Genomic DNA, 24,701 nt, shown 5'->3' with positions numbered 1-24,701 from the left:
GCTGCAGGAGCGGGCGCTGGGCGCACGAGCAGACACGCGGTGGGGGTGTGCACAGACACGGTGGTGTACACACACTGACACGCAGTGGGGGGTGTGCACAGACACAGTGGTGTACACACACTGACATGCAGCAGCATGCACTGATAGGGTGGCACGTGCACACACACGGCAGCACACACAGTCACGCAGGGCGTGCACATGGATACGAGGCGAAGTGCAGTGACACTTGGGGGCACGTGGTCAGGGCACAGGGTACAGACGTTCATCCCAGGGCCCCAGGGAGTGTTCACACGGGGCTTCTTCCAGGTCTGAAGGCGGCGCCTGAGACCAAGAAGTCAGCCCACCGGCGGGGCATCTGCGAGGCCGAGTCCTCCCACGGGGTGATCATGGAGAAGTTCATCAAGGACGTGGCCCGCAGCTCCAGGTCCGGGCGGGCGCGGGAGTCGAGTGAGCGGCCGCACCGGCTCTCCCGGAGGGCGGGCGGCGACTGGAAAGAAGCATCGTTCAGCAGGAGGGAGGCGGGAGCCTCAGAGAGGGGCCCAGAGGGGGGCGCCTTTGGGGGAGGAGGCTTCAGCTGTGGCTCAGACCTGGTTTCCAAAAAGCGTGCTCTGGAGAGAAAAAGGCGCTACCACTTCGATGCGGAAGGGCAGGGCCCAGTACACGATCCCAGGGGCGGGGCAAGGAAACGGCCCTTCGAGTGCGGAGGCGAGGCCCGCAGGGCCGCCAAGGCGGCGGGCGCCAGCAGCCTGAGCACTCCGCCCGTGGCCCTGTCGCAGCCGCTGGACTTTGGGGCCATGCCCTACGTGTGCGATGAGTGCGGGAGGTCCTTCGCGGTCATTTCTGAGTTTGTGGAGCACCAGATCGTGCACACCCGGGAGAGCCTGTATGAGTATGGGGAGTCCTTCATCCACAGCGCAGCCGTCAGTGAGGCCCAGAGCAGGCCCGAGGGTGCCAGGCGCTCTGAGGGTGCGCAGGCCGCTGGCCTGGCCGAGCATCGGGGGGCCCAGGCCCAAGAGCACCTCGGGGGCAGTGGGGACGAGGAGCAGGACGAGCCCTTCCTGCCCAGCCCCACCTTCAGTGAGCTTCAGAAGATGTACGGCAAGGACAAGTTCTACGAGTGCAAGGTGTGCAAGGAGACCTTCTTGCACAGCTCGGCCCTGATTGAGCACCAGAAGATCCACAGCCGCGAGGACAGGGAGAAGGAGCGTAGTACGGGCGCTGTGAGGCGCACCCCCATGCTCGGAGAGTTGCAGAGAGCCTGTGGGAAGGAGAAACGCTACGAGTGCAAAGTCTGTGGGGAGACCTTCCACCACAGTGCGGCCCTGCGGGAGCACCAGAAGACCCACGGCCGGGGGAGCCCGTCTGATGGCAGGGCCAGAGCCTTCGAGGAGACCTTCATTCCTGGCCAGTCCCTGAAGAGGCGCCAGAAAACCTACTCCAAAGAGAAGCTCTACGACTTTAGAGAGGGCGGGGATGCCTTTGGGCGGAGCTCAGACTTCATGGAGCACCAGAAAATTCATTCTCGGAAGAGCTACTTCGACAGCCGGGGGTATGAGAAGCCGCTGCTCCACAGCATGTCCATGCCCAGCTCTCAGAAGAGTCACACAATCACCAGGCCACCCGAGGAGGAGGATGAAGAGAAGGCATTCACTGCCAGTAGCAGCCCCGAAGACGGCCAGGAGGCCCGGGCCTACGAGAGGAGCGCCTACGAGAGGGCCATCCTCCACAGCCTGGCTGCCTTCCGGCCTCCCCGTAGCCTCAGGGAGGACGGGGAGCCCTCCACATACCTCTCAGGCCTTCGTGACCCACCGCAGAAGACCCCGGCCTGGGAGAGCCCTTACGCCGGAGGCAGGCACAGCTTTTTCAGGAGCTCAGTCTTCTACCGCGCATCGCGCCCTGCCCCTCTGGACCACCTTGCTGGGGAAGGCCCCAGCGGGTGGCAGAGAGACGGCGAAGCCTCCGGCCCCAGCTCAGATGGCCGCCAGCACCAGAAGGCGCGTGCCAAGAAGAAGAACATCGAGCGCAAGAATTACGACGCCTCCATGATGCACTCCCTGCATTTTGGTGAGCCTCAAACATTTCGCCCGAGAGAGAGATTTTACGAATGTCTAGAATGTGGAGAGTTCTTTGTCCGTAGCTCTGAGCTGGCTGAACACCAGAAGATCCACAACAGGAAGAAGCTCTCTGGAAGTAAAAACTACCTACGGTCTGTCCTTCGCAGCCTGTCCTCCACTGACCCTCAGACCAGCTACCAAGGCCAGTCAGTGCAGATGAGTTATCCCCAGGAAGCAGCTCAGACCAGTTATGCTGAACTAGCAGCTCAGACCAGTTATGCTGAACTAGCAGCTCAGACCAGTTATGTCGAAGAACCAGCTCAGACCAGTTACACTGAAGAACCAGCTCAGACCAGTTATGCCGAAGAACCAGCTCAGACCAGTTACACTGAGGCACCAGCTGAGGCTAGTTGTACTGAGGAACCAGCTCAGACCAGTTGTATTGAGGAACCAGCTCAGACTAGTTACACCAACCCAGCAGCTGAGACCAGTTACACCGAAGAACCAGCTCAGACCAGTTACACTGAGGCACCAGCTGAGGCTAGTTATACTGAGGAACCAGTTCAGACCAGTTGTATTGAGGAGCCAGCTCAGACCAGTTATACTGACCCAGCAGCTGAGACCAGTTACACTGAAGAACCAGATCAGACCAATTACACTGAGGAACCAGCTGAGGCCAGTTGTATTGAAGAACCAGCTCAGACCAGTTGTATTGAAGAACCAGCTCAGACCAGTTACACTGACCCAGCAGCTGAGACCATTTACACTGAAGAACCAGCTCAGACCAATTACACAGAGGAATCAGCTGAGGCCAGTTATACTGAGGCGCCATCTCAGACCAGCTGTATTGAAGAACCAGCTCAGACCAGTTACACTGAGCCAGCAGCTGAGACCATTTACACTGAAGAACCAGCTCAGACCAATTACACAGAGGAATCAGCTGAGGCCACTTATACTGAGGCGCCATCTCAGACCAGCTGTATTGAAGAACCAGCTCAGACCAGTTACACTGAGCCAGCAGCTGAGACCAGTTACACCGAAGAACCAGCTCAGACCAATTACACCAAGGAGCCAGCTGAGGCCAGTTATACTGAGGAACCAGCTCAGACCAGTTGTATTGAGGAACCAGCTCAGACCAATTACACCAAGGAATCAGCTAAGGCCAGTTTTACTGAGGAACCAGCTCAGACCAGTTGTATTGAGGAACCAGCTCAGACCAGTTACACTGACCCAGCAGCTGAGACCAGTTACACCGCGGAATCAGCTGAAGCCAGTTATACTGAGGAACCAGCTCAGACCAGTTACACTGACTCAGCAGCTGATACCAGTTACACCGAAGAACCAGCTCAGACCAGTTGCACCGAAGAACCAGCTCAGACCAGTTACACCGAAGAACCAGCTCAGACCAGTTACACCGAAGAACCAGCTCAGACCAGTTACACTGACTCAGCAGCTGATACCAGTTACACCGAAGAACCAGCTCAGACCAGTCACACCGAAGAACCAGCTCAGACCAGTCGCACCGAAGAACCAGCTCAGACCAGTTGCACCGAAGAACCAGCTCAGACCAGTTGCACCGAAGAACCAGCTCAGACCAGTTATACCCAAGAACCAGCTCAGACCATTTACACCCAAGAACCAGCTCAGACCAATTACACCGAGGAACCAGCTGAGGCCAGTTATACCGAGGAACCAACTCAGACCAGTTATGCCGAGGAACCAGCTCAGACCAGTTATAGTGAGGAACCAGCTCAGACCAGTTACGCCGAGGAACCAGCTCAGACCAGTTACACTGAGGAACCAGCTCAGACCAGTTACGCCGAGGAACCAGCTCAGACCAGTTATGCCGAGGAACCAGCTCAGACCAGTTATCCTGAGGAACCAGCTCAGACCAGTTATGCCGAGGAACCAGCTCAGACCAGTTATAGTGAGGAACCAGCTCAGACCAGTTATGCCGAGGAATCAGCTCAGACCAGATACACTGGGGAACCAGCTCAGATCAGATATGTGGAGGAACCAGCTCAGACCAGTTATGCCGAGGAACCAGCTCAGACCAGATATGCCGAGGAACCAGCCCAGACCAGTTATTCTGAGGAACCAGCTCAGACCGGATATGCTGGGGAACCAGCTCAGACCAGATATGCTGAGGAACCCCCAGCTGAGACTAGTTATGCTGAACTAGTAGCTCAGATTAGTTATGCTGAACTAGTAGCTCCGACTAGTTACGCTGAACTAGCAGCTGAGACCAGTTACTTTGAACCACCAGCTCAGACTAGTTATACTGAACCAGCTGAGACCAATTATGCTGACCCAGCAGCTCAGGTCAGTTTTGATGAACCACCAGCTGAGGCTAGTTATGCTGATCTAGCAGCTGAGATCAGTTATGCTGAACTAGCAGCTGAGACAAGCTATGCTGACCTAGCAGCTCAGATCAGCTATGATGAACCACCAGCTGAGACTAGTTATGCTGAGCTAGCAGCTCAGATCAGTTATTCTGAACCAGCAGATCAGACTAGTTATGCTGAGCTAGCAGCTCAGACCAGTTACTCTGAACCACTAGCTCAGACCAGCTATGCTGAGCTAACAAGTGAGACTAGTTACTGCGAGCAGCCAGTCCTCAATGAATGTAAGGAGTGTGGGGAATGCTTTGCCACCGTTGAAGACCTTGGCAGACATCAGAAAATCTATGCCCGAGAGAAATTCCATGATGGGAAGCTGTTTGGAGAGCCTGTGATGCAGGACCTGGGCCTGGATGGGTCTCCGGAGGAAGAGCCAGAAGAGCAGGAGGAGCCTGAGGAGCCCGAAGACTCCATCTATGGCTGTAAGGACTGTGGGCTGGGCTTCGCGGACCGCGCGGACCTCCGGGACCACCAGAAGGTCCACGGCCGGGAGTACCTGGTGGACAGCCGTGAGTATACGCACCCCGCGGTGCACATGCCGCCTGTCAGCGAGTACCAGAAAGATTGCCTCGGAGAGCAGCTCTACGAGTGCCCGGCCTGCGGGGAGTCGTTCGTGCACAGCTCGTTCCTCTTTGAGCACCAAAAGGTCCACGAGCAGGACCAGTTCTACGGCCACAGGCGGTACGAGCCCTTCATGCAGCCCCTGATTGTCAGCCCGCGGCGGCCGCAGGCCCCGCAGAAGAGCGCCCCCGCCGGGGTGGGCCCGCAGTGCCAGGTGTGCGGGCAGGACTTCATCCACGCCTCGGTCCTCAGCGAGCACGCCCGGGGCCATGCCGGCGAGGGGCTGCCGGATCAGGGCCAGGCGGGTGCGGGTGCTGCGGGGCCCGGCCCGGCACCCACGGAGCCGCAGCAAGACCCGGGCGAGGAGCAGCGCTACGAGTGTGAGACCTGCGGCGAGTCCTTCCCCAGCCAGGCCGATCTCCAGGAGCACATGCGTGTGCACGAGAAGGGCGAGCCCTACGACTACGGGGCCGCCTTCGTGCACACGTCCTTCCTCACGGAGCCGCCCAAGAGGGACTGGCCCTTCTATGAGTGCAAGGACTGCGGCAAGTCCTTCATCCACAGCACCATCCTCACCAAGCACCAGAAGCTGCACCTGCAGGAGGAGGGCGCGGCCGCCGCGGCCGCCGCCACGGCCCAGGAGGCAGAGGCCAACGTCCTCGTCCCCCGGGAAGTCCTGCGCATCCAGGGCTCCAACGTGGAGGCGGCCGAGCCCGAGGTGGAGGCGGCTGAGCCCGAGGTGGAGGCGGCCGAGCCTGAAGTGGAGGCGGCCGAACCCCTCGGGGAGGCCGAGGGCCCGGAGTGGGAGGCCGCGGAGCCGAGCGGCGAGGCGGAGCAGCCCCACGCCGAGGCCGAGCAGCCCGACATGGACGCCGACGAGCCGGACGGCGCGGGCATCGAGGACCCGGAGGAGCGCGCTGAAGAACCCGAGGGCGACGACGACGAGCCAGATGGCGCGGGCATCGAGGACCCCGAGGAGGAGGGCGAGGAGCAGGAGATCCAGGTGGAGGAGCCGTACTACGACTGCGGCGAGTGCGGGGAGACCTTCCCCTCGGGCGCCGCCTATGCCGAGCACCTGACGGCGCACGCCAGCCTCGTCATCCTGGAGCCCGCCGGCCTCTACGGCGAGGGCGCCGGCGGCCCGGAGGGCGGCCGGCCCGACGACGAGCTCTTCAAGTGCGACGTGTGCGGGCAGCTCTTCAGCGACCGCCTGTCCCTGGCCAGGCACCAGAACACCCACACCGGCTGAGGCCCGGGGGCGCCCTGGGACCCAACCCTCCTCACCCACACTCACCGGACCCACTGCGACCACCCGGACTGCACTCACCCGACCTGGACTTCAGACACCCGGCCCGGACACAGCCCCACGCCAGCTGAGGCTCGGCGGGCCGGGGCCTCCACTGGGACCCGGCCCCCCTCACCCCCACACAACCGGACCCACCGAGCTGGCCTGCACTGCACCCAGCGGCCTGGATTCAGACTCTCGGCCCCAGGGTGCAGACGCTTGCAGCTCCCGTGTCCAGCACAGCAGGTACCTGCGGGACAGCAGGGCACTCGGCCGCCTCCGCCGGGGCCTTCGCGGCTGCAGAGAGCGCCCGTCTGTGACAGCCCGGGACCCCCGCGCACTGCCTCCCGAGATGTGCACAGAGCAGCCCAGCACAGTGAACTGGACTGAGTGTGACGCTCGCTGGCCGTTTACCTGCAGACACACCTCACCTGGTACTCTGGTTTTGCTTTTTTCTTTTTTTTGGAGGAGGAAGAGAGCAACAAATTACAATATATTTGTAAGCATCTTAGAGCTTTAGAAAGATTTGTTGTGAGGTGTTTGAACCTTATCAGTATCTTTTTGACTGACTGACTGTGTGGTTCCTTACTTTCTACATAACCCCCTCACGGTGTAGGCGTGAAAGGCAGAGCGTCTTGCCCGCTTCGCTGTGTAAAGGGAAGTCCTCTCTGCTCCCCTTTCAGGCGCCTCGTCTACACCGACACTTCTGAAGCCTCGTGCTGTGTAAGCCTTTACTGTATGTGGATTGGCCTTTTGTAACCTCTTTGGTTCGTTGCCACCTTGTAACCTTGCAGTGGGTCTCATGCAAAAAACACTACAAGTTTTTGTTATTTTTATTTTTTTAACCCACCTTGATGTCTCTTCGATAGTGAATTTTACAAAAGCTGAAGCTTTTCCCTGTGAGTCTTACATCCTTGCCTTTAAAGAGTGGGTTGTAACCATCACTAGATCACGTGTGCCTAATGAAGGTTGAGAACCACGGGGGGAGGGGGGGCTCTCCTGGTGTAAATACGGTTGAGGGCCTACGACTTCATCACTTCCCTTTGCGCGCTTCCTGCCTTAAGTGACCAGTAGCAACGTGGCTTGGCCCCTCCGTGCTGCCACATGGCAAGTCTGCACCCTGGGTGCCCAGGAGCTAGTATCCTTAGAGCTTTCCAGCCTGAGACTTAATCCTCCTCTCCACCTGTCTGACCCTCAACCAACCCCATGTCTAACTTGCATTTAAAAAAAAAATTGAAAAAAGCTTTCTTTACAGCCAACTCGAGCTCGACACGGACTCAGGTTCCCCGGCAGCCTTAATTTGCTTCGTTGCCATCTGTCCCCCTCTCAGGTCGCGCCTTCCTGACAAGCACCCCCGCTGCCCTCAGAGCGGCCCCTGTCCCGCCGCCCCGGTCTCCCGCGCTGCCGTCCCAAGCTGACCTCGCCGCTCTGGGGTCTCCTGCGTCCTGCCTTGTGCCCTCCCTTTGCTTCCCCGCCCCCTCTTCGCATAATGACTCTTATGAAATTTCTTGGCTTTGAGTTGGCTGGCAAAAAAAATTAAAAAAATTTTTTAAAAGTTAAAAAAAAAAAGAGGATCTTGTAGCTGCAGTGAGCAGAAGCTAAGAGCAGATTGTTTGGGAGAGCAGAGTGAGATCTGCTCGGGAGCCGCGTCTGGACCCCCCCTCTCCTAGGTCCCTGCCACGAGGGCTGGGGAAAGCGTGTCAGAGCTGGAGGGAACGCCAAAGTCAGGGAGAGCCAAAGAAGGGGGTCCCGACGCCTCACCAGACCTGGGAGGGCAGGGTCTGACAGAAGGAACATCAGAAGCAGGGACTGGAAGGCCCCAATGGGGGAGGTTGACTGAACGAGCAGGGTGTCCTGGCAGTTAGGAGAAGGCGCCGCTTGGTGGCCTGGTGTCGATGAGGGCAGCTGCATCACGAGACCCGACGTTGGAACGGACGCCCAGAGCCCCGGGGGCCGCGAGCCGGGAGCCCGCCTGCACGGCGTGGGGGTGAGCCTGGCGTTCATCGCTGTCGGCGGCACCAACGGGTAGAGTGTTTTCAGAGAGCTGCCTGCCCAGTGTCCGTTCCAACCGTCCTTTGGTCAGTGAGCGATCAGGAACAACTGACAAATGCCAAAAATAGGAGCAAGGTGAAGGGAGTGTGTTCGCGCACTCTGAATGCAGCTGTCTAGAAATGATAATCATGGAGAGTTATGTAGTGACGTGGAGATATATTTACGGAATACCAAGTGGAAACAGCAGGACACAGAATTATATTTATACTGCGATCATAGCTGTTTAAAAATGTATGCTTATAGTCAAAAGCTGTGGTGGCGGTGCTGTTGTAGGCTTATAGTTGAGCATTATTTTCTTAAATTCCTTTAATGTTCTTATGGTAGTGTTCCTCAAAAGTTTATAATCACGTCTCCATTTTGAACATAATTTGAGCTCATTATTCAGGCACTCAGAGAATACAGAAAAGTGGAGGGAAAAAAAAATCCATATACCCACCATCCAAAGATGACAGATATACTCCTCACTATATTGTTTATTCTTCTTTCTGTGCACAGGCTTATAACTGTGTCCCAAACATGTACTCAGATTAAGTGTTAGCTTTGTGGAATTATGGTTAAACGCTTTCATCTTAATGTTTTCAGATGGCCCTTAAAATAGTTTCCTGATGACAAAGTTTATTATGCTTGCTTCAATTAGCAAGCATAATACACACCCAGAGGAATAATTGGAAAATACAAAATAAATGAGAAAAGAACAAAAAAAGTCGCCCATATTCCCAGCGCCCAGCGACTAGTGTTAACATCTTGTTTCCTGCATCTCGTATCAGTGCACAGGCTTGTGATTTCTGACCGTGGTGAATATGTGTGCGTACAGTCTAAAATGAAAAAAATCACAGAAAATAATTAGTGTTGTCATTGTGGGATTATGGTTAACTATCTTGTCTCAAATTTCTTGAATGATCTTTGGTGTTTTGAGTATTAAATCTTATGTATGTTTTTCCATTAAAACTCTTAATACATACTCATGGCATACCTTGGGGGAGATTTAGTAAAGCAAAAGAAATTCACGCATATTCCTGACACCCAACAATCATTGCTGTTAAACCTTAATCTGTGCACAGTCAGGACGGGGGTGTCTGTGGTGAGAATGCAGAGGGTTGAAGAGGAGAAGAAACATGGAAAGCAGTGAAGGAACGGTCGTGTGGTCTTCGCCAGCGTTAAGGCTGTGGGGCTTGCTTTCCGGGGAGGCCTGTCTCGTTGTGTTCCGGTCACCCACCTTTTATCACGGGTGCCCCCGTTGTAAGCGCAGTGTCTGCCCACTGTAGAAACCCGGCGCTTACCGAAGTGTGGAAGAGAGGCGTGCCCCTGTCGCCGTCACCCAAAGACCACAGTTAGCATCTGCACACGTTTTCTTCATCTTCTCTCTGTGCACAGGTTTTTGGTTTGTTAGTATGGTTGTGGTCGTTCTATCTGTAATCGTGTCACCAATAAAAATAAAGTTGAAAATAAGATAGCTCTCAGCCTCTTCTTTTGTCCATTCAAAGCGTTTGGGGTGTTTAAAAAATCTGAGCGCTTAGTGTCCCCTTAGGCCCCACAAATCTCCTCCCTTTTTAAATTATTGTGTATTTCAACAGCTCACTTCCAGGGGATCTCTCAGTACTACACAAAGCCACATTTGTAACTGCACTAATAAAATTAAAAGATGATACGTATCAATAGTGTTTTTAAACTTGACATTAAGCGTTAGATAAGTTTCACTTACTTTGAGCCTGCATTTAAAATTTTAATCTCATCTAAATACAATACTCCCTCAAACACAAACAAGAATGATCCCCGTAACATAAAAAGAATGTTAATCCTGTGATTTGGAATCCCTTCCTATTCAGTCGTGTCTGACTGTGACCCCAGGGTCTGTAGCCCACCTGGCTCCTGTGTCCATGGAGTTCTTCAGGCAAGAATACGGGGGTGGGTTGCCATTTCCTCCTCCAGGGGATCTTCTCAACCCGTCTCCTGCATTGTAGGCAGATTCTTTACCATCTGAGCCTCCAGAAGACCTATTACATAAAGTGTGCGTCCCTAACTCCCCTGAAGCTGAATGGATCTGTCTGAAGGTGCCTGACCAGCTCTTGAGTCACAGCTTCAATAATCCTTCCAGGGGTGTCCAAGATCGTCAGGGCAAGGGGTCAGTTCTCTTTTAAGGCTGACTTCCTGCAGAGTTCATCACTAACAGACAACCTGTAGGAAGGGAAAAGGTGAGGGTCGCTGGGGCCTGCCTGGCCAGCGCTTGCCCTCTCAGACAGCTCCCCGGTGCCCCTGCCACACGCTTATTCCCCGAGCCAGACCCCTCCCTGGCCTCAGCTGACTATACTCCTGGGTCCCCGCGGTCCCATCAGACCCAGACCAGGGGCCGGCCGGTGCGCCAGGGAGACTGGGCGCCCAGCGCCTAGGGCTCTTGGTGGCAGGGCCACCTGTGGGCTCCCTGAGAACGCCTCTCCCATGAGCTGACTTTGTCACCGGTGCAGTTCTTGGTGTTTTCCCTGGCCCCGAGTCCTCTTCCCCTCCCTGGGAACTGGCAAGTCTGCTGAGAAGGATCAATTCCCGGCCCCTCCTTGTCCCAAGGTCGGCGCTGACCACGCATCAGTGCCCCCCATTCATTCTCTGAGCACACTGTCCCGGCAGGCTTCTCCCTCACTCTACTTGGCCAAAGTTGGTCCTTTGTAGCCCCAAAGAGCCCTAAGGGAGACAGAGAGTGGGCTGGACATAATAAACCCTGAGGGAAACTGGGATACTCTGAAAAACTCAGGATCAGGCCCCGGGACAGGGATGGGGACCGTGAAGACTGAGGCACATGGCAGTAAGATCCCTACATACCACCCGGACGTCAGTCCTCTGGCTCCTCTGCTTGAGGGGGCGGACACAGGGTAGGGCTTGACGGCTACTGTCACAAACCCCGAGACTGCGAAGGATGTCCAGGTGAAAGCCACAGCTGGGTTTAAGGCACGAAACAGGACGCTGCGGGTCCTCTCTGACTGTGCTCGGCCTCGTCCATAGCCCTGCCCTGTTTCCAGCGACAAAAGCTTAGGCAGCCCTGGGAGAAATGGAATCCTGGCAATCAGAAAGGTGGTGTCTGGAAGACTTTGGACCCCTCTGAAGCTCCAAGCCCTTGAAAACACTCCTCATCCACCACCTCCCTCTCGCAGGACGGGAAGCAGGGGGCGCTGCCTGTGGGAGCGGCAGCTGTCGAAATGCTCTCTGATGTCCTTTGGGATGGGCTGAACCCCGGTATTGAAACGGAGGAAGCACACGCAGACTCAGAGAACAAGCTTATGGTTGCAGGGGAAAGGATGGAGGGGGATGGTTAGGGAGCTTGGGATGGACATGTGCACACACGGCTAGATTCAAAATGCAGACCCAGCGGGGACCAATACAGCACAGCGAACTCTGCTCAGGGTTAAGCGGCAGCCTGGATGGGAGGGGAGTTTGGGGGGAAATGGGTACATGTGTATATATATGGCTGAGTCCCTTTGCTGTTCACCTAAAACTCTCACAGCTACACCCCAATACAAAATAAGTTTAAAAAAGAAGAAGTATGGCTGGTGTAGTCAGATCCTGGAGTGGGCGCAGGGAGTTCTGACAGCTTCATGGATGTGCTGGCCCCTCAAAGGACCCACTGCAGTGAGAGACTCCCAAAGCACAACTAGAGCGCTGCCCCTGCGCTCAGCAACTAGAGAACACCTGAGGCGCAGCAAAAACCCAGTGCAGCCAAAAAATGAATTAATTTAAAATACACCAGTAGTCTGGTGTTCACCTTTAATATTAAAAAGCTTTATCTATTTAAGGTTTACAATGTAATGTTTTGATTCCATATATAGTATAATAATTATCACAATCAAAATAAGTAACATATCCATCACCTCACATGGTTATCTTTTTGGGGGCAGCAAGAAGAGAGATCTACTCTTTTGGCAAATTTCAAGTATATAATACAGTAGTATTAACTAAAGTCACCAAGCTGTACATTAGAACTCGAGAACTTATTCATCCAGCATAACTAAAACTTTATACCTTTTGGGCAACACCCCTTCATTTACCACACTTCCCAGACACTGGCAACGACTATTCTAAGAGCTTGACTGTCTTAAATTCCACATATAAGTGAGATCATGCCGTATTTATCCCACACTGTTTTCCATAGTAGCTGTATCAACTTGTATTTCCTCCAAAAGTATGCGAGTTCCTTTTCTCCACATCCTTAACATTAGTTATCTTTCGTCTTTTTGGATAATAGCCATCCTAACGTATGCAGTGCTATCTCCTGTGTGTGTTTTTGGCCACGAGGCAGGTGGGGTTTTAGCTTCTCAACCAGGGCTCGAACCTGTGCCCCCTGCACAGGAAGCTCAGAGTCTTTAACCACCGGACTGCCAGGAAAGACCCTCTTATTGTTTTAATTTGCATTTCCCTCAAATACAGACTTAAATTGAAGAGAGTAGGGAAAACCACTAGACCATTCAGGTATGACTAAATCAAATCCCTTGTGATTATACAGTGGAAGTGAGAAACAGATTCAAGGGATTAGATCTGATAGAGTCCCTGAATAACTATGGACGGAGGTTCATGACATTGTACAGGAGGCAGTGATGAAGACCATCCCCAAGAAAAGAAATGCAAAAAAGGCAAAATGGCTGTCTGAGGAAGGCTTATAAGTAGCTGTGAAAAGAGAAGCGAAAAGCAAAGGAGAAAAGGAAACATATACCCATTTGAATGCAGCGTTCCAAAGAATAGCGAGGAGAGATAAGAAAACCTTCCTCAGTGATCAGTGCAAAGAAATAGACGAAAACAACAGAATGGGAAAGACTAGAGATCTCTTCAAGAAAACTAGAGATACCAAGGGAATATTTCATGCAAAGATGGGCTCAATAAAGGACAGAAATGGTATAGACCTAACAGAAGCAGAAGATACAAAGAAGAGGTGGCAAGAATACACAGAAGAACTGTACAAAAAAGATCTTCATGACCCAGATAATCACGATGGTGTGATCACTCACCTGGAGCCAGACATCCTGGAATGCAAAGTCAAGTGGGCCTTAGAAAGCATCACTACAAACAAAGCTAGTGGAGGTGATGGGATTCCAGTTGAGCTATTTCAAACCCTAAAAGATGATGCTGTGAACGCACTGCACTCAATATGCCAGCATTTTTGGAAAACTCAGCAATGGCCACAGGACTGGAAAAGGTCAGTTTTCATTCCAATCCCAAAGAAAAGCAATGCCAAAGAGTGTTCAAACTACTGCATAATTGCACTCATCTCACATGCTAATAAAGTAATGCTCAAAATTCTCCAAGCCAGGCTTCAACAGTACATGAACTGTGAACTTCCAGATGTTCAAGCTGGATTTAGAAAAGGCAGAGGAACCAGAGATCAAATTGTCAACATCTGCTGGATCGTTGAAAAAGCAAGAGAGTTCCAGAAAAACATCTATTTCTGCTTTATTGACTATGCCAAAGCCTTTGACTGTGTGGATCACCATAAACTGTGGAAAATTCTTCAAAAGATGGGAATACCAGACCACCTGATCTGCCTCTTAAGAAACTTGTATGCAGGTCAGGAAGCAACAGTTAGAACTGGACATGGAACAACAGACTGGTTCCAAATAGGAAAAGGAGTTCATCAAGGCTGTATATTGTCACCCTGCTTATTTAACTTATATGCAGAGTACATCATGAGAAACACTGGGCTGGAGGAAGCACAGGCTGGAATCAAGATTGCTAGGAGAAATATCAATAACCTCAGATATGCAGACCACCCTTATGGCAGAAAGTGAAGCACTAAAGAGCCTCTTGATGAAAGTGAAAGAAGAGAGTGAAAAAGCTGACTTAAAGCTCAACATTCAGAAAACTAAGATCATGGCATCTGGTCCCATCACTTCATGGCAAATAGATGGAGAAACAGTGGAAACAGTGGCTGACTTTATTTTGGGGGGCTCCAAAATCACTGCAGATGGTGACTGCAGCCATGAAATTAAAAGTTGCTTACTCCTTGGAAGGAAAGTTACGATCAACCTAGACAGCATATTAAAAAGCAGAGACATTACTTTGTCAACAAAGGTCCATCTAGTCAAGGCTATGGTTTTTCCAGTGGTCATGTATGGATGTGAGAGTTGGACTATAAAGAAAGCTGAGTGCCGAAGAATTGATACTTTTGAACTATGGTGCTGGAGAAGACTAGGTCCAACCAGTCCATCCCAAGCGAGATCAGTCCTGGGTATTCATTGGAAGGACTGATGTTGAAGCTGAAACTCCAATACTTTGGCCACCTGATGCGAAGAGCTGACTCATTTGAAAAGACCCTGATGCTGGGAAATATTGAAGGCAGGAGGAGAAGGGGACGACAGAGGATAAGATGGTTGGATGGCATCACTGACTCGATGGACATGGGTTTGGGTGGACTCCGGGAGTTGGTGATGGGCACGGAGGCCTGGCATGCTGTGGTTCATGGGGTCACAAAGAGTCGGACACAACTGAGTGACTGAACTGAACTTTGTGCCCCGCTGTGTGTTCTTAGCAACTTTATTGAAGATCTGAAGATGAATGCCCTTATTTCTGACTATTCTGTTCCATTGCTCTATGTCTGTTTCAAGCCTGGTTCCATACCGGTGTTACTGCTGTAGATTTACAAGGTTTTTTTCTTTTTTCATCAAGAAATGTGATAGTTCCAAAATTGTCTTTTCTTGCTCAAGATTGTATGGGCTAGTCAGGTCTTTTGTAGTTTCATCTGAATTTCAGGATTTATTTTCTATTTCTGTTAAAATGCTATGGAATTTTGATAGGGATTGCATTGAATTTGAAGATTGCTTTGGATAGAATAGAAATTTAAACAGTATTAATTCTTCCAATCAATGAACATGGTGTATTGTCCCATTTATGTCTGTCTAGGAAATGGCACCCCACTCCAGTACTCTTGCCTGGAAAATTCCATGGACAGAGGAGCCTTGTAGGCTACAGTCCATGGGGTCGCAAAGAGTCGGACACAACTGAGTGACTTCACTCACTCACTCACTTGATTCCTTTCTGCAGTGTTTTATATTTTCCAGTGAACAGAGCTTTCACCTCTTTGGTAAATTTATTCTTAAGTATTTTCTCTTTTTGATGGTTTTAGAAATAGGATTGTTTCTTAATTTCTTTTTCAGATAGTTTGTTTTTAGTATATGGAAGTACTACTGATTTTTGAGTGTTGATGTTTACCCTGCAACTTTATTGAATTTGTGTGTTAGTTCTAACAGATTTTTGGTGGAGTATTTAGGATTTTCATTTAAATATCTATTTTACTTCTTCCTTTCTGATTTGAATGCCTTTTGTTTCTTTTTTCTTGCCTAATTGCTCTGGCTAGAGCTTCTAGTATTATGTAGAATAGGTTTGGTAAGAATAAGCTGCTGCTGCTGCTAAGTTGCTTCAGTTGTGTCCGACTCTGTCAGGCTCCCCCATCCCTGGGATTCTCCAGGCAAGAACACTGGAGTGGGTTGCCATTGCCTTCTCCAATGCATGAAAGTGAAAAGTGAAAGTGAAGACATTCAGTCGTATCCGACTCTTAGCGACCCCATGGACTGCAGCCTACCAGGCTTCTCCATCCATGGGATTTTCCAGGCAAGAGTACTGGAGTGGGGTGCCATTGCCTTCTAAGAATAAGCATTCATGTCTTATTTCAGATCTTACAGGAAAAACTTTCAGCCATTCACCGCTTATGTGATGTTAGCTGTTGGCTTGTTATAAATGGCCTTTATTAAGTTAAGGTTCACTCCTTCTATACCCAGTGTATTGGGACTTTTTATCATGAAAGGGTATTAAATTTTGTCCAGTGCTTTTTCTTCATCTACTGAGATGATAATAGGATCTTTATCTTTGTCTCTTAATGTTGTATAATTTATTGATTTGCATGTGTTAAACCATCCTCGAATCCCAGTACATATTCACCAGACAACTGTTTTTAAAAAACTATTCCCAATACCACTATTACACTTAAAATAATTTCTTAATATTGTCAGATAGCCAGTGTTCAAATGTCTACATCAGACACGACCATCTATTTTTAAGGTACTGTTTGAAATCTATTTCTAAATTACTCTCATACAAAATCTGCATAAACTTGTGATATTGTTGAATGCAGTTTTTTGCTTTTTATTGAGTACACACTGCTCTTGGCGGTGCAAGGCTGCTCGGGGGTGCTGGAAGTTTTGAGGCAGGGTCTCCAGGGACCTCTATGCTACTTTTGTCATTGTTCAGTCGCTCAGTCATGTCTGACTCTGCGATCCCGTGGACCTGTAGCATGCCAAGCTTGCCTTTCCTTCACCATCTCACGGATTCTGTTCAAACTCATGTCCACTGAGTCCGTGATGCTACTTTACCCTCTGGTAAGCGGATGAGGTGCTGAGCATCAAGTTCCCCCCCACTCGCCCTTCATACCTACAGATGAAGGTAAAGCTCTCTCCAGCTGCAGGGACCCAGGGCTAGGGTGAAAGGAGGCAAACCACGTGGTCCTCCTCCCCACCACCTCCACCATGCCTTCGGTTTCAGGACTACATTTCCCAGCGGTCCTCGCGCACCACCCTACCGCGGGCTCCTTAGCAGACACAGGGAGGCTGGCGGCGGCGAGGCGCGGTGCCTTCTGGGACTTGTAGTTCGGTGGGCGGCGCTGGGCGCACTTAGGTCCAGGTTTGAATTCCGCCCACCCGCATTCGGCTCAGAGAGGAGGCAGACAGTGCGGGCGAGCGGTGAGTTTGCGGCAGGAGAGGATGGGAGGTGGGCTGGTGCGGGGGGAGGGCAAAGGGAGAGAGAGTGCGTGTTTTGGGGTGCTTTGTCTCTGTCCCTGGAGCGTGGGGAGAGGGTCGGAGGAAGCGGGGTGGCTCAGCTGCGCGCTCTGGGGGGTGACAGCGGCTGGGTCCTGGGCCACCCCTCCCTGACCTGTTGTATCTCCGAGGGTGAAGGGTCTGGGGTGGTGGGTGTGAGTGAGTGAGCGTGTCAGGGTGCGAGGTGAGCCTGTCAGGGGGGGAGGGGGCCGTGTGGATGCCCGGGGTGCGTGGGACTGACTCGGAGTGTGTGGCCTTGTCTGCGCGTCCCAGGGCGGGAGACTTCGTGGGGTTCCACACTGCAAGGATTCTGACTTTGCGAGGCGTCTGTGAGAGTCCGCACCTGCTCTGACAGGTGCAGTCTGAGGGCACCTAGGGGGTGTGGGCGTGCGCGTGGAACCGAGTCTGACTGTGTGTCTGAATTCGGGCAGCTCACTCTGTGAAGGGAGTGCTAATCTGATGGCGGTGGCAGGTGGTATTCGGGGGCCTCCCGGACGCTGGAGGGGTGCATTGAGAGTTAAGAGGAAAAAAAAAAATAAATAAAGAGAGAGCTAAGAGGGCCAGTGATGAATTGGCTGGATGGGGCAAGTATAAACGACTTGCAGGGAACACCTGAGGCAGTTTGTGGGGGGCGTTGGGGCTGCAGAGAGACCCTCAGGAGGCATCTGAGTGTTCCCCAGAGTGGGTGTGAAGTTTGGGGTTTTAGAAGGGTTTTTGAGCTTGCAGTGGGTATGAGCAGGAGTGCTGGGCTGAGGGTGGGGGCTGGGAGCATGGCTGGTGCACACGTGTGAGAGGGGGCAGCCCTGGGTGCTAAGTCTTCATTCCCCGGTGTCTGAGGTGTTTATCTGAAAAATGTGTGTGTCTACAAGTGTGTGTGTACGTGTCCATGTGGGTTACCTACAGATTGAAGTTGTATGAACCTGAATCTACATATTTGTATGTGGGGGAGCGAGTGACTTTTACTGTTTTTGAAAGGCCTGGAGGCTGAGAGGGTGACTGATTTTCCAGGTACGTGTGTGTCTGCAGGCCCGGATTTCTGTGGATGGATTTCTGCATATCTGTCTGATTTGATTTCCTCGTAGGTTTCAAGTTTTTCCAAGCCTATACTCCCAAAGGAGTGATTCTGAGGTTTAAAGAAAACCATCTGGAGAGTGTAAAGGGGAGTGACGGGGGTCTGAGAGGGGGAGGCCTCTGGGGGTGGGTCCCCATGTGAGACTGAGGGTGGACCCTGGGGTGTCAGACAGAGGTGGTCTGGGTATCCCATAGGGTGTCCTTTGAGATCTAAGTGTGCAAAAGTGTGTGTCCTCCGTGTGTGTGCCTGGAAGTGCCCAGTATTTGAAACTGTATCTGCACATCTGTGTGTGTGTGTATGCGTGTGCCTGAGCTTCCCTGAACCTCAGGATGTTACTGCCCATCTGCGTGTGTTTCAGGATCTACAAGTGCATCTTCATTTGCACACGTGGGGCTCTGGGGCCAGGGGTGTGTCCGGGAGTTGTTGAGAGTGTCCTCCTGTGAGTCCCGAGCAGGGGATCAGCTCCCAAGAGGGAGTCACTGTGTGTCTGTGATCCTGCAGGACCCACCCCCACCCCCGAGGGGTCCCCAGCACCCCCCACCCCTGGGTCTCTGAAGCCCCAGCCTCTGTGCATTTCCCAGGAAGGCCTGGCCTGGACAGTGGGGGAGGGGCGCTGGGGGGAGGGGCCATGCGCTGAGGTCCAGTAGGGACACCTCAGAAGAGGGACAGTGATGCTGGCAGGCTGGGGGTCTTCCTGGAGGAAGAGGCCCGGGACCCTCCCCACGAATAATGAAATTGCGGTGAACAATCCGACGCCTGTGCGGGTGTCAGAGACTGTGTTAACCACCTGACTTGTGTTTAGGGGCGGGGGTGGGGGTTTATGCGTGTCTGTAAGCGACTCAGCCGCGTTCATTCACGCGAGTTTGTCCACAGCATCCCTTCACATCTCCAGAGCCAGCGTGGCTCCAGCGCCAAGGACACGCGCTGAGCAAGCCCGCCCGCCCCTGCCCAGCGGCCGGGACAGACTCTGGGTCCCCTGGGTCCGGAGGTCAGTCCCGTGACCGAAGCTCCGAGCGGTCTGCGCCATTGGGGAGGAGACGCCGCGCGGGGCGAGGGGGTCCCCGCTGCGAGAGCGGGAGCGCCCCGGGAGGAGGTGCGGGCGCGCTCTGGGCTGCTGCCTGGGGGCCCCGAGACTCCAGGGCGCGCGCAGTGTGGGCCCTGCAGGAACCCCGGCTCCCCTGAGGGCGGGGGGCGCCCTCAGACCCTCTTGAGCCGCGAGGAGTCCGAGGGTTTCTGTGGCCACTGGGAGGAGGGGAGCCTGGAGGGGACACAGGAGGCTGGGTTGTCCGGAGGCGGGGGTCCCCTCCAGGGCAGGCGGAGGGGAGCCCGGGTCGTGCCCCCCGAGGTTCTGGGGGGCGGGGGGCGCGGACCCGGGACTCTGCTGTTTGCGGAGGAGGCGGGAGGGATGCGCGGAGGGTGCTGTGAGAGCCAGGCGGTCACGGGGCCTCAGAGAGCGGGGTCAGTGCGGGCCGCGGAGAGCGCCCGGGGTGCGCGGGGCGGGCGGGGCTTGGGCGCGCCGGGGAGCTTCCGCGCGCTTCCCGCCGGCCCGCGGGCCCTGCGCGCGCACCTGCCGCGCGCGGGGAGCGCCTCTCAGAGCGCCCGGGCCCAGAGGAGACGGCGGGCGCACGGCAGCATGTGTCTTCACTCTGGGGCGGCAGGGCCGCGTGTCCTCAGGCGGCTCTCGGTTCTTTAGAATAAACCTCTGGGCGCCCCTGGTGCCCCAGACGCCTGGAGAGCGTCCTGGAGAGCCGGAGCGCGGGAGAGGCCCCGAGGGTCACCGCGTTCCTGGGGGGTCGTCCCAGCTCTGAGGGCCCCGGAGGGCCAGCCCAGTTCTGAAGCCCACCTGACCTGGTGACCCGCCCCTTGTCCCTGTGCCTTAGCGGTTCGGTGACCCGGGGGGCTTCTCCCTCTCGCAGGGTTCCTCTCTCCCGGACGACCTGGCCCAGAAGGAGGCCCTGGACTGGTGGGGAGGGGCGCTGGGGAGGTCAGAGGTCAGGCTGGAGGGTCCCAGCATCAGAGACAGTGATTCAGGGAAGCTGGGTGGGAGCCGGTGGGGGGAGGCCCCCTGACCCCCTCCCCCAACAGCGATAGAGTTGGAGCCGACACAGGACTGCCTTGGTCTGGGTCAGACTGTGTTCTCAACACTTGACATGCATTGAATCCTATTTAATCCTCACGTTTCATCATTCTGGTCATTTTGTGGAGGGGAAAGCTGACAGCACAAGAGGTTAAATACTCCCAAAGTGGGAGTATTTAATCGAATACTTACATTTGATTTTCAACAAATAATAAATTACCTTTTAGTATAAGTACATCCCAATATTTCATGGGATTTGCCTATACTTACAAGTAATATACTGAAATAAATTTTTTAAAATGAAGTTTTAAAATGTAGACATGTCCCATGCAGTGTTTGGAGGTGTTTATACTAAACATTGATTTATGTATCTCAAAGTGAATGTCAGTTTGCTGCATATTTGTTATAATGTTAAATCTGGCAAACTTGATCCTTGAGATCTCCCAGCTAGTGACTGGGAGGCTGGAATCCCCCCAGCTCACAGTCGCAAGACACACTGGCCACGTCCTGCCCAGGTGATGCTGGGGCGGAGGCGAGGAGCCCCCTCCCTGCAGGGCTGGCCCGGCCCCAGGGCTGTGCTGGGGGGTCTGGGGCCCAGCCCCTCCCCTCACCCCGCTCCTGAGGGCGGGACTGATGCCTCCTGTACCTGGAGGGACCCAGGCCAGGAGGGGAGGGCCTGTCTGAGCCCCCTGGGCAGGCTGCCTGGGAGCCCTGGGACGGAGCTGAAACATGGTGATGGTAATGCTGCCCTTGAGGTGCACTTACTGAGTGCCTGCTGTATGCCAGCCTCCAGAGGCCCTTTGGATACCCAGTTAGCCGAGCTGCAGCTTCCTGGTCCCAGCACTTTGTATCACAGTTGTTCTAGTTTTAAAAGGGGGTGAGCCCCAGGTATCACGAGCCCTGCCCTTGTGCTTGCCAGGTGCCATGACAACCACTCTCCCCAGATCACACCCTGGGCCTTGGAGGAAACCAGCAGGAGGCATTGCCAGCACGTCCCCTTGGATGCTGGGGACCCGGAGACGTGGGAGGGGATGGAGCTGTCTGAGTCCACCCGAGCTCTGAGAGCCACACCCGGGCCCCCCGGCTCCACCGCCCAGGCACTAACTGCTCTGTCTCCTGTCCTCAGGGAGGGCCTGTGGTGCCATGATGCTGCCTCTGAGCACCATCGAGGGCCAGGAGACGGAGGAGGTGCAGACCAGGCCTCCGGAGAAAGGAGGTGAGACCCGCGAGGGGCGGAACCTGTGGCAGGCGGGAGTGGGGAAGTGTCCAGGCTGTGGGTCTCCAGCCCCAAATATCTGCCCCTGGCTCCTCTAAAGGAGGGAGGTCCCTGAGCAGTGCCTGGGAGGAAGCGCCAGGCACCAGCTCCTGTAGTAGGTCCCATGACTCCCCTGCTTGTAGAATGCTGAAAAGCGTGCCTGGCACATGAGAAGCGCTCAACACGGGTGAGCTTCATCACTGGTTTCAGGATAAAGACCTTGTTACTGAGTTTCTCAAGCCTCAGAGGGCACAATGGCCTCACGCCTCTTTCTCCCCCCTCAGCCCTGCCTTCTGAGAACCCTGATGATCTGCTAAACAAAGAGGAGGGGAAGATGTCAGCCAAGTTCCTGCCCATCTGTCCCTTGGTAAGCCTGCTTCTTTCGTCACTTTTACCGGAGCCCCCTTGGTTCTGAGAAGAGAGGCGCATACATCACCCTCTCTGCCCAGGAGAACCTGTGGGTGGCTAGGCACCCCTTGTATACCCTTGAGGATGTGGCCCCATCCTCCGGCGGGTGGTTTTCTTGGAGATGCTGCCCTCTTTCCTGCCTCCTCTCTTTCCTAATTCCAACTTCTGCTCCAATGTCACCTCCTTCATGAAGCCTCCCTTACACACTTCCTCCGGATCTGGCTCTAAGCCTCTGCCTTACTGAATTTTCGTCAGCGTTATTATTGCTACCTGAGAACATACCTTGTATCTGTGTGTTCATCATCTGTCTTCCCTCCTAGAGTAGTTCTATGGGGGCAGGACCCTCCTCCATTGTTCAGTGACATATCCCCCTCTGCCTAGCACAGATGTAACCCGTGTCCGGCACTCTATGCACTCGGGCTGATTAAAGGAAGGAATGAATTAGGGAACGCTCCCTCCTGTGGAGGCAGCTGTGGCCTTATCCACCTGGGTACCAGTCCTCCTCCTACTAACCCCCTTGACTTTTCTGGGGGGACCACCTGTCTCCATGCACTTTGAATGGATATGACCCCATCCTCAGAGCAGTTCCAGGTACGCCCCTAACGAATCAGAGCCGGCAATGCTAAGGTTCCCGGTGATTGGTCCTGGGCTGGCACGTGACTCACACTTGGCCAGTGAGGCATCTGCTCTGTCCCTGGACTTCTTAACAGGCAGGAGGGGAGCCTGGAGGGACCCTGGTGAGAGGGGTGAGGGGAGGCAGAGGGTCAGATGTCTGCAAGAAAGTCTTTCCTGTTAGTGCCTGCAACCGTCCCAGGAAGGACTTGTTAGAAATCTTATTAGAAAAGAACGTGAGAGTTACAGGTTTTGCAAAAATGGTATAAAGTTCATCCAAATTCACCAACTGTTAATATTTTATTTGCTTGTTCTATCTAATAAATATATTTATACATGCGTTCCTTAGTCTTTATGACCTTAGATATAGAATATACTCTTGCATAAGTGTGGGCTGTTGTAACATTCCGGCTTTTCACCTTGAGACACACCTTCATCTAATCTCTGTCCGTATTCCTGTTTCGTGAATTAGCTACATGCTGCCTTGTTTTCATTCTTTCCCCCAGATCACAGGGTCCATTCTGGGCCAGGTATTGTGCTTAGTAATGTATCTTCGTATGAAAGTGTGAAAATGTTAGTTACTCAGTTGTGTCCGACTCTTTGCGACCCCATGGACTGTAGCCCACCAGGCTCCTCTGTCCATGGGATTCTCTAGGCAAGAATACTGGAGTGGGTAGGCATTCCCTTCTCCAGGGGATCTTCCTGACCCAGGGATGCAACCCAGGGATCGAACCTGGGTCTCCTGCATTGCATGTGGACTCTTTATCACTGAGCCACCAGGGAACCCTATGGGTAGAGGCCAGAGATATCTCTCAACACCCTGCAATGCCCAGCATGGCCCTCTGACCCCCACTGCAAAGGATGATCTGGACCCAAAATATCCTTAGTGTGGAGGCTGAGACTCCCGGGAAGAGAGGCAGGATGGTTTTGCCAAGATGAGGGCACTGGGTAGGCGCAAAACCCTCTCTCACTAAGCATCAGACATTAACCATCCTTTTCTTGGATTATCCTGTTCAGTCCTCACCCGGCCCTGAGGGAGTAGTTACTTTTATTTCATTAAATAGAATTATAAACGGAAGTGGGGAGAGGTCAGGTCATTTGCCCCGGAGCCCCCAGCTGTTTGTAAGCAACTTTGAATCCAGCCCCCAGTGGTCGCCCTTGGGTGCCAGGGCTCAGCTCCCACACTAAGGGTGAGTGGACGCCCCGGGTGTAACATTCCCCTCTTGCTTCTCTGTTCTTTCTCCTTCCAGCCGAGTGTCTGCTTCGCTTACTACCTGGAAACGGATGACTCTGACTCTGATTCCCAGTCTGACCCTGACACCTTGAAACCCGGCTCGAGCTGCACCTCCCCCTCCAAGCCTGGCGTGGACCACGAGGAGATCCAGGCGTGGGAGTGTCCCCTGTGCTGTCTCAGCATCCTCTGCCTCTCCTAGATCCCGAGGGCGCCTGCGCTCCCCCCCACCCCGCCCCCACTCCATAGCACCTGCGCTCCCCTCCCCGACTCCGCTCCAGAGCACCTGCGCTCTTCGCCCCCCCCCCCCCACCCCTGCCCCTGCTCCAGAGCACCTGCGCTCTCCCCAGAGGCACGTGCTGGACTACTGTGATGTGAGACCGCCGATACAGCAGCCTCAATAAACCCAGCTTGCCGTCTCTCTTGTGTGGGTGGTTTGTGTGTTAACCTCTCAGGGGCCAAGGTGCGGTCACCCTGTGGAGCTGGGCGGTCAGGGTCCTTTGACCTGGGGGATCTGTGGTTGGAGAGGGCTCACCCCCCACACCAAGCCCACATTCTGGCTCAGGGGGAAGGGGGACGATGAGGGGAAGGGAAGACACACTTTAGACCCTCAAAGGGAAACTCCTCCAAGATGCCCAGACCACTTTTCCTTAAACTTCATTGGCCAGAGCCTAGTCACATGACCATAAGTAGCTGCAAGAGAAGCTGAGCAATCTTGTGTCAGCTAATAGCTCCTATTGTTATAGCAAAGGAGAATGGCCATTGTGTCCACTGCTGACCGGGTATGGTATGTTCATTTACCCCCAGCACTAGCCTGTGATGAACACATAAGTGAAAACAATTTACTCTTCAATTCTGTATCTCTCTCCCACTGATGAGGATCTCCTGCCTTTAAGCAAATATTTACAATAATGA

The 24,701-nt window shown here is 53.6% G+C and overlaps 2 protein-coding genes across 12 annotated transcripts in view; both read left to right on the top strand.

Moving 5' to 3' along the window:
* Window positions 1-9,800, top strand: part of PEG3 (paternally expressed 3) — a 40,856-nt gene extending 31,056 nt beyond the window's left edge. For all 11 annotated transcript variants that reach the window (XM_044931686.2, XM_044931690.2, XM_025270288.3 and 8 more), the window contains one exon: window positions 307-9,800. In XM_044931686.2, the coding sequence (XP_044787621.2) occupies window positions 307-6,263 (5,957 nt within the window). In that variant the 3' untranslated portion in view covers window positions 6,264-9,800. The remainder of the gene's footprint in view (window positions 1-306) is intronic.
* LOC102409492 lies at window positions 6,652-24,205 on the top strand. The gene is made up of 7 exons (XM_045163241.1): window positions 6,652-6,733; window positions 7,630-7,751; window positions 8,161-8,324; window positions 16,860-17,056; window positions 21,407-21,496; window positions 21,820-21,902; window positions 23,806-24,205. Exons 1-7 carry the CDS (start codon window positions 6,652-6,654, stop codon window positions 23,986-23,988), a joined length of 921 nt encoding a protein of 306 aa, XP_045019176.1. The 3' UTR covers window positions 23,989-24,205.
* Window positions 24,206-24,701: the final 496 nt, after the last annotated feature.

This window comes from Bubalus bubalis, chromosome 18 (assembly GCF_019923935.1).
Source record: "Bubalus bubalis isolate 160015118507 breed Murrah chromosome 18, NDDB_SH_1, whole genome shotgun sequence".
NCBI lineage: Eukaryota > Metazoa > Chordata > Mammalia > Artiodactyla > Bovidae > Bubalus > Bubalus bubalis.
The sequence above is the reverse complement of the archived record's forward strand: the minus strand, read 5'-3'. Positions and strand labels throughout refer to the sequence as shown.

Coding starts and splice junctions, on each gene's coding strand:
- LOC102409492 (XM_045163241.1), top strand. CDS start 6,652: ATGTGCACAGAGCAGCCCAGCACAGTGAACTGGACTGAGTGTGACGCT. Junction 6,734..7,629: donor CTGCAGACACACCTCACCTG/GTACTCTGGTTT, acceptor TCCCCCTCTCAG/GTCGCGCCTTCCTGACAAGC. Junction 17,057..21,406: donor GCAGACAGTGCGGGCGAGCG/GTGAGTTTGCGG, acceptor TCCTGTCCTCAG/GGAGGGCCTGTGGTGCCATG.